This window comes from Sphaerodactylus townsendi, linkage group LG06 (genome assembly GCF_021028975.2).
Source record: "Sphaerodactylus townsendi isolate TG3544 linkage group LG06, MPM_Stown_v2.3, whole genome shotgun sequence".
NCBI lineage: Eukaryota > Metazoa > Chordata > Lepidosauria > Squamata > Sphaerodactylidae > Sphaerodactylus > Sphaerodactylus townsendi.
In genome coordinates, this window is record NC_059430.1 from 116290945 (window position 1) to 116306213 (window position 15269).

At 47.1% G+C, this 15269-nt stretch overlaps 2 protein-coding genes across 2 annotated transcripts in view; both read right to left on the reverse strand.

Annotated features, from left to right (window-relative positions):
- Positions 1 to 7620, reverse strand: LOC125435447 (IgGFc-binding protein-like). Its single transcript, XM_048501646.1, has 6 exons — positions 7074 to 7620; positions 5728 to 6323; positions 5041 to 5605; positions 4225 to 4424; positions 779 to 1159; positions 1 to 288 (listed from the first exon to the last, which is right to left on the reverse strand). The coding sequence occupies exons 1-6, from the start codon at positions 7618 to 7620 to the stop codon at positions 1 to 3; spliced, it is 2577 nt and encodes an 858-aa protein (XP_048357603.1).
- Positions 7621 to 10969: 3349 nt separating this feature from the next.
- Positions 10970 to 15269, reverse strand: part of LOC125435448 (IgGFc-binding protein-like) — a 28729-nt gene continuing 24429 nt past the window's right edge. Inside the window, exons 14-15 of the mRNA XM_048501647.1 lie at positions 12751 to 13324; positions 10970 to 11580 (exon numbers count right to left, since the gene is read on the reverse strand). Of these exons, the coding sequence (XP_048357604.1) occupies positions 10970 to 11580; positions 12751 to 13324 (1185 nt within the window). The remainder of the gene's footprint in view (positions 11581 to 12750; positions 13325 to 15269) is intronic.

The window sequence follows — 15269 nt, forward strand, 5'->3', positions numbered from 1 at the left end:
TCACCAGCCAGAGAAGTCGTTGGCCTTCCAGGCATCAATGACATCAGAAATGGTTCCTGCGACTTTCCCACAGGGCAGCTTCAGGTCATCCAGCTCATCACCATTGAAGTTCCCACAGGAGGCGCACAGTTTCCCCTCCAACTGGTCACTGACTCGCACCGTCACTTCCCCACAAGGTCTGAGGAGAATGTGAACTTCAGAGGCTAAATCAATCAAAACCCCATCTTTGGAGTGGCTCACGGTCACATCTTCAGAGGCCACTGGGAGGTGCACTTGATGCCCATTGACCTGGAAGGAAGAAGGAGGGTGTGTTGGGGTTGTGTGGAAGAAGGAAGATGAATGGACATCTTAAATATCCTGCAGTAAAGGATGCAAAAGTTTGGTTTTCTATAAAGTAGAGATCCACTTCCTGATCTCTGCATCTTCTTAATGGCCAAAGCAGGAACTAACTCAGAGCATGGCCGCTACGTGGCCATGGTAGTTACGTGACTGCACCCAGCTGGCAAGGCTGTGGGTATGAGGTTATGAATCAAGGAAACATCACTGTAGTCTCAAAAACCACTTTGCCAGGCCAGACTGGGGAGAACACGCTAAACACACCTATCAGATCCTATCCGAGGCTAAATATGCATATATGCACTAGGACTAGCCTTGAACTGCAAAGCAAATTTCTTCATTTCTTTCCCACCCAGACTTTTCAAAGGTTCAAGTCTGACTTTTAGAAAGGGATCGGATTTAAACCCACAGTCCATTCCTGCATCACGTCACTAGCTCTTACCCATATCTCCTTATCGTTTTTCAGAGTGATGAAAACTCCTCGGAAGAATACATGTACTGTTGACACAGCATCCACATTCCAGCTGCTGCATTCCTGGACAACAGCTAGGACCCTGAACCAGAGAGGGTCACTTTCATTGCAATGGGAGGCCACCTCATAGACTCCTGCATGGCGGATTTCCCCAGAGGTGCCATCAAAGGAGGTCAGCCGTGCGCCAGGAGTGAGTACGCACTCGCCTTTCTCTCCTATGCAGCCACGCACACCGTTTCGGAGGGCGCATATCTCTCCTACTTGGCAGCTGGCTTCCTGGCAGACCAGCTGACCCGAAGTGCCACAGGTACATTTCTCCAAGCAGCCATCCAAGACAATGCTGTCTCCAACCTGTAAAATGTACCCAGAATTAAATTCAAGGTCCTACAAGATGAAAAGGAAAGAGGTCTCTCTGTGCCTAATATCAAGTTATATTACTATGCGGCTGTCTTGGTTTTGATTACAGATTCGGCTTAAAATCCAAAACGAAGACTAATAAAATTAGATAAAACTGACTTGAAAACTGGCATACATAGTTGCCTATGACCAGAAAAGTTATCACATGGGTGCTGTGTGGTTTCCGGGCTGTATGGCTGTGTTCTAGTAGCATTCTCTCCTGACATTTTGCCTGCATCTGTGGCTGGCATCAGGATCCTCTGAAGATGCCAGCCACAGATGCAGGCAAAATGTCAGGAGAGAATGCTGCTAGAACATGGCCATACAGCCTGGAAACCACACAGCACCCAAGTGATTCCGGCCGTGAAAGCCTTTGACAATACAAAATTATCACAGCCAAGAGACATAGCACCATAAAGATGAACATGTACTAAGAGGCTTATTTGGAACTTGGACAAAAACATACAAGATTAAGCATGCCAACTTCACCTTTAATGTCCCCAATTGGAGGTGGTTTTTTTTGACATGACCATCCAAAAAAATGATACCACAATGTATAAGGACATGATTAACAATCAATGGAAAATTAAATCTTGGCAAGAAATCAAAGCAGAAAGGAAAAACATTTGGTGGATGACATATTTTCAAATAGCATCAAGACTAAGAAGAAATTAGCAGACAACAGGAGGTGCTTTAAGAGAAATGTCAGAATTTGAAAAAGAAATTAATCAGCAGAAGCAACATTTATTAGGAAGAATTTATCAGTTATTACTTAAATATACCACATGCCTATCATAGCTGAAAAGAGCACAAAACACAGACAAATGTGTAGTAGTGTCTGGGCAGGCCAGCTTGGTTAAGGGACGCTGGGCACAGTTGTCTACCAGAAACAACAAACAACATCTAATATCTTTCATCAGGATCACCCACAATGGCAAAAAAAACATTGTACAAATATTTGGGTCTGTCAGAACTCTTCACCGAACTGGATGTTACAACATTTAAAAAGATTAGAAGAGAGGAAAGCAGATTTTTCAGGGATCCTATTTGTGGTAGAGTTAATGGAGCCTGGATTTTTCCCAGAATTACAACTGATCTCCAGAGATGAGTTCCCTTGGAGGAAATAGCAACATTAGGGATAGGGAGTGGATTCTTCCAGTGGTGGGATTCTAATAATTTAACAACTGGTTCGTTCACTCACTCACTCACTCACTCACTCACTCACTCACTCACTCACTCACTCACTCACTCACTCACTCACTCACTCACTCACTCACTCACACACTCACACACACACACACACTCCACCGTGCCCCCCACTGCCCACTTACCTATTGCTTTTAGCAAGGTGGCAAGGCAGTTGACTGCTCCAGAGCTCTGAAAGCTGCTTTTAACAACTGGTTAACCAAACTCAACAAAAAATTAGGTACCGGTTCTACCAAATGGTGCAAAACAGCGGAATCCCACCACTGGATCCTTCCTTCCTTCCTTCCTTCCTTCCTTCCTTCCTTCCTTCCTTCCTTCCTTCCTTCCTTCCTTCCTTCCTTCCTTCCTTCCTTCCTTCCTTCCTTCCTTCCTTCCTTCCTTCCTCCCTCCCTCCCTCCCTCCCTCCCTCCCTCCCTCCCTCCCTCCCTTCTATACCTTACCTTATCTCCCCAGTAGTGACCTGAAGTAGCTTACATTGTTAAACTCTCTTCTGTTTAATCTTCACCACAACTATGTGGGATGTGTTTGACTGAAAGTGGCCCAAGGTCACCTGCAACCTCCCAGGGAAAAGTGGGGGGAAGGAATTTGAACCTGGATCTCCCAGTTCCTAGTCCAGCATTCTAACAACTACACTGCATGCCTCTCATTACACCCTGAATTGGAGTCACTCAGTGGGAGGGCAGCGAGAGCCCAATTCATTTTGGGAAGGATGGAACATGGCCTTTAAACATCAGTGTTCTGCCCATGAGATCACAGAAGAAGAAGAAGAAGAGGAGGAGGAAGAAGAAGAAGAAGAAGAAGAGGAAGAAGAAGAAGAGGAGGAGGAGGAAGAAGAAGAGGTAGAAGAAGAAGAGGAAGAAGAGGAGGAGGAAGAAGAAGAAGAGGAGGAGGAGGAGGAAGAAGAAGAAGAAGAAGAAGAAGAGGAAGAAGAAGAGGAAGAAGAGGAAGAAGAAGAAGAAGAAGAAGAAGAAGAAGAAGAAGAAGAAGAAGAAGAAGAAGAAGAAGAAGAAGAAGAAGAAGAAGAAGAAGAAGAAGAAGAAGAAGAAGAGTGTCAAAACAGTTTATAAGCACCTTCCCTTCTCCCACACAGCAGGCACTTTGTGAGGTAAGTGGGGCTGAATGACTTCTGAGATAACTGTGACTAGCCCACCAGGCTTCATGTGGAGAAGTGGGGAATCAAATCCAGTTCACTAGATTAGAATCCACTGCTCTTAACTACTACATCACCGGAACCGTACCTGATCCTCAGAGTCATTCGGACCATTTTGGCCCACTTTTTTGGCTTTCATGAAAGTGAGCTAGATGATCTGGACCTTGTGGTGTAGTGGTTAAGAGAGCTGGACTCTAACCTGGAGAACCAGGCTTGATTCCCCACTCTTCCACATGAGTGGTGGTCTCTTATCTGGTGAACTGGATTTGTTTCCCGGCTTCTCCACATGAAGCCTGCTGGGTGACCTTGAGCTAGTCACGGTTCTTCAGAACTCCCTCAGCCCACCTGACTCACAAGGTATCTGTTATGCGGAGAGGGGTTTATAAGCTGCATTGAGACTCCTTATGGTAGAGACAAGAGAGATATAAATGTCACTTTATCATTTTTTCTTCCCACAAGCCTAACATTTTGAGAGGATATCCTTTTAACAAGGAGACACCTGAATCAAAAAGGGAGGGGCTCTAAGAACGGCATCCTGCAGAGTAGTGAAGAACCATGGAGATGCACAGAACACTAGATGCTGAAGTTGCCATAAGCCCAGTTGGGTTCAGATAGTGATATGTATTGTAAACACATGAGATGCCACTGGGGCTGGAACCCTTGCCTTGATGTATTGCCCGTCAAGCAAACAGCCGCAGTTCTCTATCGCTACGCATTCATCACTGGCAAATAGGTAGCCATTTTCACACTGACATCCCTCAAAGCACCTCTTTGCACACTGCACTGGCGTGGACAAGCTGGTGCAGGTGAAATCGCAGGTCTTGGTGCACAATTCGTAGTGGCTGTTGGGTGGGCAGTTGAGAGCTGAAAAGAAAGAAAGAATCCCAGTGGTGAAAGTGGGAATCTTCTGAACTTCTGGGGGGGAAAAATTGCCCGCATTCTAAAGAATATGGAGTACCAGCAAAACATCGACCCTTTCTGCACAAATCTCTAAAAACGTTTCTAAAACACTTTCAATCCTCCCCACCCCTTACAATGATTTGTGTTTGCACTCACTCCCTCCAAATGATTTCTGGGTGACATTTGTGATTGTTGTCTTTTATTTTGAGTTTGTTGTGTGGAATTGCTGTTTCAGCAGGGTGTGCAATTCTCTGAATGTTGTGGGTTTTCCAGGCTGTGTGGTGGTGGTCTGGTAGCTTTTGTTTCCAACGTTTTGCCCACAATCAGCCCGAATATGTCCTGTCCGAATATGAGCGAATCCGAATGCACCCAGATTCTGGCCAAATCCAGGATTCGGTGCACCCAAATCTCCAAGCGTAGTTAGGAGTGCTTTGATTGTGTGTTCCTGCATGGCAGGGGGTTGAACTTGATGGCCCTTGGGGTCTCTTTCAACTCTATGATTCTAACCACTACACCATGCCTGCTTAATAAGAGAAAACAGATTTAAGAAGTGAAACTTCCAAGTTCAGTAGAAACTTACGGCAGAAGCTGTCTGTTCGCCAGGCTCCAACCGTAGCCCCAGCTATTTGGCATGCAGCTGTATATGCCTGAAGGCTTTGGCAGAGGGTCTGCCCTGTCCCGTTGGCTGCACACATGTCATACAGACACTGGTTGAAATATTTGATAGGGGCCACCAATGAATGACAATTTCTGAATGGGCCCGCTGTGGCTTGGATCATTCCACAGGAATTATCTGGTCGATATGGTGCGGTCTTGGTTGCATCACAGACAGGACATCTCTCGCCACAGCCGTCTGAGCAATCGACACCAGCAACCTTCCAAGAAGCCCCAAATTCATCCACATTCTGGGTGGTTTTCCCATCAGGTAGATGGAAGTCATCTGTTTTGTCTCCATTGAAATTGCCACACAGGCCGTTCACGTATCCTTGATAGTTGCTGGGCACAGAAATTAAGATGTAAGAGGACGAATCGAAAAGGACTTTGACGCCAAAGTCAGAATGCACAACGATATTGTTCCCTTCCTGATTGATCCAGAGTTTCCCATCATCTTTTCTCAACGGCAGGGCGTAGATCTCTCCATCTATCTGTATGAACAACAGCAAAGAGAGTGCACAATGCTTTTAATTATAGGCATAGCCACAGCAAAAGTCAATTTTAATTATAGGCATAGCCACATCAAAGAGCTCAAACTCAGAATGGAACATACCCGGGCCTGCCACTTCTTTCCCCTCTCGAGTGCGATTTTATACCCGTGCAAGGACACCATCACTGTCTTTGTCCAAGAAATACGCCCATCGTCAGACTGCTGATTCTCCACCAACACAGAGAAGTTTGCCAGCTGGGAATTTTTTCCGCGGATTTCGGCTAAAGTGTAACGGCAAGCACCTTGGAAGTCATAGGTTCGCCCATCGAAAGTCAAATAGTGGGAGCCTCCGGTCACACTGCAGTGGCCACAGCCCACGGGATGGCAGCCTTGGATGCCGTTCTCCACCCGGCATTCTTCGTGGGCCCCACAGGAGGCGTTCCAGCATTCAACGACTCCATTGTTCACACAGCGACATTGCAGCTGGCAGGAAGCGGTGGGGTAGAACTCCTCGTCCTTCTTGTAGTACGCGCCTTGGTACTCGCAGCCACAGCTCCCAATAGGGACACATTGGTCGGCGCTCAGGACAAACCCAGGGTTGCAATAACAACCTTCTTTGCAAGATACGTCACACCCTTCTGGAGCTGAGAGACCGAGGCAGGTGGCAGGGCAGCCATTTCCACAGAGTTCGTAGTGAGAGTCACGCGAGCATCTGGGACCTGGGAGAGAGGACAAACTGAAATCAGTTTCAAGGTGGTCTAGATGCTATATTGGACATGCTGAGCCCCCTGCTGGTTCTCTTTAATTCACAGAACAGGCAGAGGTTTTGCAAAAAGCAATGCAGACTGTAATCCCTACCCCCCCCTGCAGTGTTTGTGTTGGAAGTGAAGGACTTGGCATTTTCTCTTAGCATCAGACTTCAGAGGATGACCATAGAGAGCTAGAGTGATGGACAGGTCAGGACCTGTGTATCCCTTCCTTTCTCCTCTTCTGATCCTGCCCCTTTGAAATGCAGATTGCTACTCTTAGGGAATCTCCCTTCCATCTAACACCTTGCTCTCTCCCCATTTTGCATCCATGAGGGCAAGACACACTTTGTGTATGTCCATGGTAGTATAGCTAGTTAGATTACCCCTACCCTATACTGAATAGAGTTCCTCATATTTGTTTTATGGAGACTCATCTTTGCTTTACCAAATATAAAAGCAGACCCTGTATGAACTTTATTTCCTCTGTATCACCCACGCACAAATTCTGCTGTTCCATATGTCTGTGGTTTGACATCTTCCAATGTGTTGGTTTAAAACTAGAATAAATTTGGGGAGGGAAAACTCTCAACCCAAATGTCAACTTTCAAAATGAATTTAATTTCATGTTCTGGCAACCCTATGCATGTAGTGTGTGTTATATCCACTCCCTCGGCAGTTTCCCTTCAGAACAGAGAGAAAGGGCTGATTCAGAATACTTACTGCAGAAAGTGTCTGATCTCCATTGGTCAATCTGGATGCCCAGGGCCTGGCAGGCTGCCACATAGGTACTGATGGCATTGCACAGAGTGTCATGTTGGCCATGGTACTGACAGGTGTCAAAGACACAATTGTCAAAGTAAGGTGTGGGGTCAATGGTTCCGTGACATTGCCTGAATGGTCCATCGTTTTTGGTGAGCATCCCACAGTGGTGGTCATCCTTGTAGATCTCCTTCTGTGCCTCCTCACATGCTGGGCAATCGCCCCCAGTGCATCCCACTGAGCAACCAGGGACTTCGGCCACCTTCCAGCTCTCTGCAAATTGGGAAATGCTGGCTGCTTGGCTCCCGTTCTTCATGGCCAAGTCATCGTTGGGGTTCATGTTGTTGTTGCCACAGAGGCCACAAGTGGCGTTGGCATAGGTGTTGGGTACGACGACTTGGATGTAGCTGTTCCAATCAAAGGTGACGGTCAGGTCAAAGTTGGTCTTGACGAAGGCATGGCCCCCACTGATGTAGGCCTTTATCTCGTCTTCTTGGTAGAAAGGCATGTTCACAAAGATTCCATTGACCTGGAATGGGATGCAACAGGAGCGATCGTCACTTATCCTGATATACATCTGGGTAGATATACATCTGGTGACACCACTTATCCTGATATATCTCCGTTTACTTCCTGATGTACATTTGGTGACACCATTTATCCTGATATACATCTGGTTACTTAAGAATATACATTCCCAAATTGTGTTTTAATCACTCAATAGAATGACTGACTTGAGAATTGAACTTAGCGACGCATGTCAGATCTCATGCCTGAATGCATATAGACTAGTGGTGGTGAACTTTTGGCACTCCAGATGTTATGGACTACAATTCCCATCAGCCCCTGCCAGCATGGCCAATTGATGGGCTGATGGGAATTGTAGTCCATAACAACTGGAGTGCCAAAGGTTCGCCACCATGGATTATAGACACTTGAAGTTGTCTTATACTGATTCAGACCATTGGTCAATTGAGGTCAATGGTGTCCTCTCTGTCTGGCATCCAGAGTCTCAGAAAGAGGCACATCACCTATCATCTGATCCTTTTAACTGGAAATGCTGGGGATTGAACCTGAGATGAACATCTTGTTTCACACAGTGGTCAAATGTTTGCTCAAGAGGACTAACAAACAGGGCACAGAGGCCAAAGCCTTCTCCTGCTCCAACTTCCCAGCACTGGTATTCAGAAGCCCATCATCTATGAATATGGAGGTGACCTTTACACACCATGGATAGTAGCCCACTGATTGACTTCTCTTCCATGATCCATTTCTGCATGCATTTTCAAAATCACACATTTTACATGGGCATCTTTAATTTTAAGTGATGCTTACACCTAGGGACTCAATGTTGATTATACAGTAAGAGACAACGAAGAGAAGTCCCAGTGAGGAGATCTAAAATAGGTATTGTCGAAGGCTTTCACGGCAAATGATTCCCTGATCCTCTGAAGATGCCAGCCACAGATGCAGGCGAAACGTCAGGAGAGAATGCTGCTAGAACACGGCCATACAGCCCGGAAACCACACAGCACCCCAGATCTCAAATAATTATGAACTTTGAACTACTGCAACTTCAAGTGAAGCTAGCCTGTCCTAATTAAACAAAGTTTAAGATAAACTCTGAGAAGAGGGAGAGGAGAGACTGCATTTTCACCTTTTCTGTGTTCTCTTGCTCAGCCTGATATGCTCAAAGAGAACACATACAGGCTTTCTATTCTTTTATTACACTTTTTTCTATTCTGAACACTTGTGGCCTGATCACTGGAAAAACATGACACCTATTTGGTCTTGCTGTTGAATTGTGGTAACAGGGAGGAGCACCCAGTAAGCTCGCCAGCCCTGGAACCCGGGTAGCTTAAAAATGCAAAGTGGCAACACTCGCTTGTAGGAAGGCAACAGGTGGCACGGCAACTTGGCAGAGCCTCCAAATGGCAGCACATGTATAGAGTGCTAGATGTATGACTCTGTCTGACACAAGATGCTGTCAGAGACATCAAGTGGTGGCAGGAGGGGCCCATTTTGTTTTTGCCACCCTTGGAAAGTAAAGGGAAGGAGTGGTGTTGCTGAATGTCAACTTGGGATAGTGTGGGAATCAACCAGAGGAAGTAAAGGGGGCTTGTGAGTCTGTTTAAGACTAATATTGACTTTTTCCCAGGATTCCGAATGAGGTCAATATTTGGCTGACCATAAAATACATTTATTTTATTGACCAGACCACATCAACCATGGCCTTTCCAGGGGGTGTATCTTGGGGATAGGGAGGTAATTTGACCCAGGTGCCATTCATGGGGGGGTGCATCCCTCTCCCCCACCCCCGTGCCCAACTTCTGGCTGAATTCTCTGCCTCCCCTGCAATGTGCTTGGGTCACAAGGACTGTCAAATGGTGCAGGTTGTAGATCTGACAGCTGAACTGGCCCTGGCCCGTCCCCTCCACACAAGTGGCCTTTCTGCCCCCTTCCCATCAGCTCTGCCAGACAGGTGAGTGACCTGCATCCCACTTGGCTCCGGGCTCAATTTGCACCCATCTAGGCCCTTGCTGCTCTTTCCCACCCAGGATCACCAGCCCCTCCTGGGAGCTGCTCTTGAACCCCTGGCTCTTGAACCCCCTCAACTCTCCTCCACCATCCCTCCCTAGTGCCAGAAGCAGAACTCCTGCCCATGGCCACCTCTTTGCATACATCGCTCCTTTCTAACCTGGTAATGAAGTGCCTGCTTAGCCCTTTAAGGTCCCCGCCTGGGTCTTCCTAACCTAGCAATGTGGGAAGGAGGTGGAGCTCTGGAGCCCAACCAGACCTGGCCAGCATTTTGTTGGGATCACAAGGAGCTGACCAAGCCTGGTGGGGGCATGAAAGACTCCTACCAACCTTGTGGTGAGAACCCACTGGATGCTTCGCTGTAGGAGGGGTAGGGGCGGGAGATGATAAGTCTGAAAAAGATTTGTTGGCTTTTGGAGGGGCAGTGCAAAGGGGGGGTTGTCTGGGGGCTAGGGAGTTCGGCTGGGGGCTAGGGGTAATGCCTGGATCTTGTCCCAGTGAAAATGAAGAAAACTTGTACCCACAGGCTACAATGAAGACTTCAAAAAATTAGTTCTCCCACTGGAGTAGCAATTTACTTTTAAGTAACCAAAATAAATTTATAATTTTACTCCCATTGGAGTAATATATATATAAACATAAGTTAGAACGGCACGGCAAAGTAATCTCGATGTAAATACAACAGCAAATACCAGTGAGGACAACGCTCTGCAATTGGTTTGTTCTTATGCCTCTCGAAACGTCCTTAACCCCAAGACAGAAGCAACCTGGTTACTGTTTGTAAAAGTATAAATTTATTTTGGTTACTTAAAAGTAAATTGCTACTCCAGTGGGAGAACTAATTTTTTGAAGTCTTCATTGTAGCCTGTGGGTACAAGTTTTCTTCATTTTCACTTTTGTGTGTACCTTCCCCTCTTGCTTAGCATTGTCCCAGACCCTGTTTTGTGGCGGTATACCACTGGGCCTTGTTTGTCTCACCAATTTCAGAATGTGAATAGACCTAACAACTAGAGTTAAGACGGCCTGACAGATTTACTGCAGTCTGCCACTGTTCAGTATGTTATTGTATCTCTGCCAAGCTTCCAGAAGAATTTCAATGACTATTGACAAATTGTACTTGCATAAATTGCTCAGCGGGAGAATGACAGAAGCTCCTGAAAAACATGTTCTGGAAAGAACTCAACCAATACTCTTCTAGGCAGCTTGCTATATGTTAGGTTTCGATGCTGCTAACTGCAGGTGTCTCGACAGCCATAGCCAGAATCCGAAAGGCCTTGTAACGCTGCTCACACACACATGTATACATCCAGCAATTTTAACTATGTCAGTACCTGAATCCTACGTGGATGCTCCTGACTCAACACAATGGTTAAATTGTAGACCTCCAACGTCACCACTTTGGTGTAGGATACTTTCACGTTGCCTCGGTGGTTGTTCTCCACTTTGATGCTGAAAGGGTGGAGGGGTAGGTCACTGGAGCACAGTTCAGCCAGCTGGTAAACACAGGTGCCCATGAAATCGTATCTCTTTCCATCGAAGGTGGTGTAGTGAGGGTCTCCGGAAGCTGAGCAGGTAGCAAAGCTGATGGGGTTACAGCCCCGCACCCCGTTGACCACAGTGCACTTTTCATTGGCTTTGCAACCAGCCGGCATGCACACTGCGATGCCCAGGGTGGGGTCACACCTGCAGCGAGAGCTACAGTCCTCATCGGCCCAGAATTTCTCCCCAGGCTTGTAGTAGAATCCATTGTATGTACAGCCGCAGCTCCCAATGGGGACGCACTTGTCGATGCTGAGGACAAAGCCGTCGTTGCATTGGCAGGTTTCTAAGCACGGCTCTTTGCAGGAGGAGGGGGTGGTGCGATCGGAACAGCTGGCTGGACAGGCATTTCCACAGGCTTCATAGTGGCTATTCTCAGGACAGGGCAAGGCTGGAAAAAGGCAAGGGGAGAGAAACAACAGAAGTCAACCATTGATGAAATGTTCTAAAACCACAGCACTTGTTTCAAATAATAAGTTTGTGGAATGAAAGCATAAAGATATGGGCACTTGGAGTACTTTGTCCTGCTTGGAGCCCTACTCAGTCTGACCTGATGTTCTGCTCAGCCTACCACTACATCTGCTGATGCTGAGGGTCACATGCCATCCCCTTTTCATAGAAAGTTATAATGCATGTGTTTGCAAATCACTGCTGAGTCACAGACAGTACCGGATTTAGATGAAGAGAGGCCCCGAGGCTATTCCACCCTCCCAATCCCCCACCCGCATGATTAGAAAAAGATGGAGTCCACAAAATGGGGTCACAAAATGAGGTCCACTTCAGTGAAGTCCTGGAAGGACAAAATCGGCACAGAAATCAATGCTAGTGTTGAGCTATTGGCTTAAGACAGCATTGTTCTGAAAGAGCAGCTGTGATTGACCGCGGCGGCCATTGCTGCTGGGGAAGGGACAGCCTCCATGATGCTGCCTCCTCCCCCAGCCTCGTGAGCTCCTCAGGGCTCGCGAGGATTGGCAGCGCATGAAGCACGGGCCGGGCAGGCTTCAGGGCGCCAAGTGTTTTTTACCACACACAAATGTTTGTTGTATTTACAATTTCTCTCAAAGGGTAGGAGGGTATTAGCTGCTTCCCTCAGGCAGCAAATGGAGAGCTAGGAAAATTGCTGAAGGGTTGTTTATAGAATACAGCACATTATGACAGCATGTGTAAGAAAGGTCTATGACCATGTCAAAAATATTATACACCTTGGCTGAAGGCCCCCCCAGATTTTGAGGCCTTTGGCTTTGGCCTGCTGAGTCTATAGGTAAATCCGGCACTGGGCCTGTGACAGTGTCAAAAATATTATACATCTTGGCTGGAGGCCCCCTAGATTTTGAGGCCCTTGGCTTCAGCCTGCCAAGCCTATAGGTAAATCTGGCAGTGGTCACAGGGAGGCACAACTGCAGACTTGCTAATTTGATCACAATTTGTTTCACTTCCCTCAGATTCCTGCACATACTGCAGCAGCACTCTCCAGACATACTTCAGGTCAAATCTGCTGACCAGTCCAGCTGCATTATATCCACAGCGAAAGCATATAAGCCACTGAAGAAGGAGCCCTTACCACAGCCAGAAGATGTCCTCCAATCATACACGGTAGCGCCTGCCTTCTTGCAAGTAGTAGCATAGGCCTCCAGTGCCTGGCAGAGGATGTTCTTGGCTCCCCCGTTTAGGCACACATCATAAATGCAGTTGTCAAAGAAGTTGTCTGGATTCACTCTGGCGTGACACTCTCTAAAGGGTCCTCCGGTTGTTTGGCTGATCAGCCCACAGTACGATAGACCTCCATACAGATCTCTTTTGCCCTCATCACACGTTGGGCAATTCCCTCGGCAGACATCCCAGCAGAAAGGATCCCTGTCCGGGATTTTCCAGCTGCTCGCCCAGCTTACGATGGAGGAGGCCATGGTGCCATTGAGGTAGGTCATGTCATCAGCTGGATTTTGGTTGAGGTTTCCACACAGTCCGCACATGGACCCGTAATAGCTGCTGGGAACATTCAGGGTCAGGTGCCAATTCCAGTCGTAGGTCACTTGGAGGCCAAAATTGGTTTGCAACACAGCGTTCTGTCCATTTGAGTGAATCCTGATCATGCCATTTTCTAAAGTCACAGGCAGGCTGGTAATTTCATCATTTATCTAGAGAAAGAATGGGGAAAAAGAGAAATCAAAATAGCTTTCCCTTTGGTTTTCCAAGTGTTATGTTCTCCAAAAGACTGCCTAGTACCCATAGAAACAAGAATAGGCAAGTCAACAGTGGCGTCATAGGAAATCTCTACCTAAGAGGTGCCGAAGTTCAAACTCTGATCCAGAGGCATAGCAAGGGGGAAAAGCGCCCGTGCACCGGTGCATCCTGCACCCCTGTCCCGCCCCGGAATTCCCCCGCCACCTCCCCGGAACACCCCCAATACGTCCTCGCCGCACCCCCACAGGGGCACCCGCCCGGTGCGTTGCACCCCCCGTCCCCTTGGAACTACACCTCTGCTCTGCTCTGATCTGCTAAGTGTGGGGTACTCTACTAAGGATAGGATTGGCAACTTGCAGGTAGGATTTAGAGTTCTAGAATTACAATTGATTATCAGGCTAAACAGATCAATTTCCCTGGAAGAAATAGCAGCTTCAAAGAGTGGACTCTATGTCATAACACCCCTGCAGAGCTTCCTCCCCTCCCCAAACTCTGCCCTACCTAAGCACCACCCGCAAATCTCCAGGAATTTCCCAAGCCAGACTTGGAAATCTTAATTCAGAGGCAGGGTCTATTGTCCGTTCATGTTTTCCTGGGCTGACACCCAGCACTGGAATTGCTTGGACATGAACACATGTGCAGCAGTGGTCAGACCATCGGTCAGAGCCAGCCAGTTGTTTTGCTGAATCTCCTCTTCAGTACAACCACTATTTCACATGGCTTTTGTCCATGCAAGTCCCACAAGCCCTTAATATAGCCTTGTTGTTGGTCAAAGGGAAGTCCATCTTCTCTTTTCCACCAGAGGAGAAGTTGGTTGGATCCAACCACATTGTTCCTTCCCGATCAGTACAGTCTGCTCTGACTTGCAGTGGGTCTCCAGAGTCAAGGTCTTTTGCATCACCGAGGTCCCTTCCGCACACGCAAAATAATGCGTTTTCAAACCACTTTCACAACTGTTTGCAAGTGGATTCTGCTATTCCGCACAGCTTCAAAGAGCACTGAAAGCAGTTTGAAAGTGCATTATTCTGCATGTGCGGAATGAGCCCTAGTGTCTTTTAGCTGAAGATGCTGGGAACCGAACCTGGGACCTTCCGTGTGCAAAGCGGGTACTCTACCACTGAGCCACTGCCGTGTCTATTAACTCTGTTTTGACCTATGCTAATGAATGTATTTCTAAATTTTAACCCCATCTTTCCGGGAGTTAGCTCAAGGGAGAAAACAAAAATCAAAGTGGCATCAATACAAAACAGTAACCTTAGGGCTCGCTCTTTCCTTATAAATAAATAAGCAGTGGCAAGCAATCGATACCAACCGGTGGCTGCAGTATGGATGTCTAATGGCAAGTTGCCCTTCTGCCATGTATTATATTCTATGTTCCTCTTTAACTTGACATTTCTGCTTTACATACCAATTGCGACTGAATGAGGGTCTTGGCTTGTTAAAGATCTTTAGCACCTTCTCCAAACGAATGACAGTCCCCCCTAGAGAGAAATCGCTGGACTATTCCTCCAATTTAAATGGAATTTTAGGATTCACAGTGAATGCCATCTTTTAGCTCCATTCCTGATCCAAATAAACTGTTGTGACAGCTGTTACAGAACATGGGTACAAAGATATAGAGCAGGGGTCTGCAACCTGCGGCTCTCCTGGACTACAATTCCCATCAGCCCCTGCCAGCATTGGCCAATTGGTCATGCTGGCAGGGGCTGATGGGATTTGTGGTCCATGAACATCTGGAGAGCCGCAGGTTGCAGACCCCTGAAGCATCCGTCTTTGTTTACATGCAGGCAGGGAAGTTGCAGACATTCAGATGAGATGAAATGTGGTGGTGTGAACTGGTTACATACTGTGAGATACCCACTCTGCCATAAAGATGATCTTGAAACAGCCTGCCTCTCT

Coding starts and splice junctions, on each gene's coding strand:
- LOC125435447 (XM_048501646.1), bottom strand. CDS start 7,620: ATGCCTTTCTACCAAGAAGACGAGATAAAGGCCTACATCAGTGGGGGC. Junction 6,324..7,073: donor GAGATCAGACACTTTCTGCA/GTAAGTATTCTG, acceptor CCTCTCTCCCAG/GTCCCAGATGCTCGCGTGAC. Junction 289..778: donor AAAACGATAAGGAGATATGG/GTAAGAGCTAGT, acceptor TCTTCCTTCCAG/GTCAATGGGCATCAAGTGCA.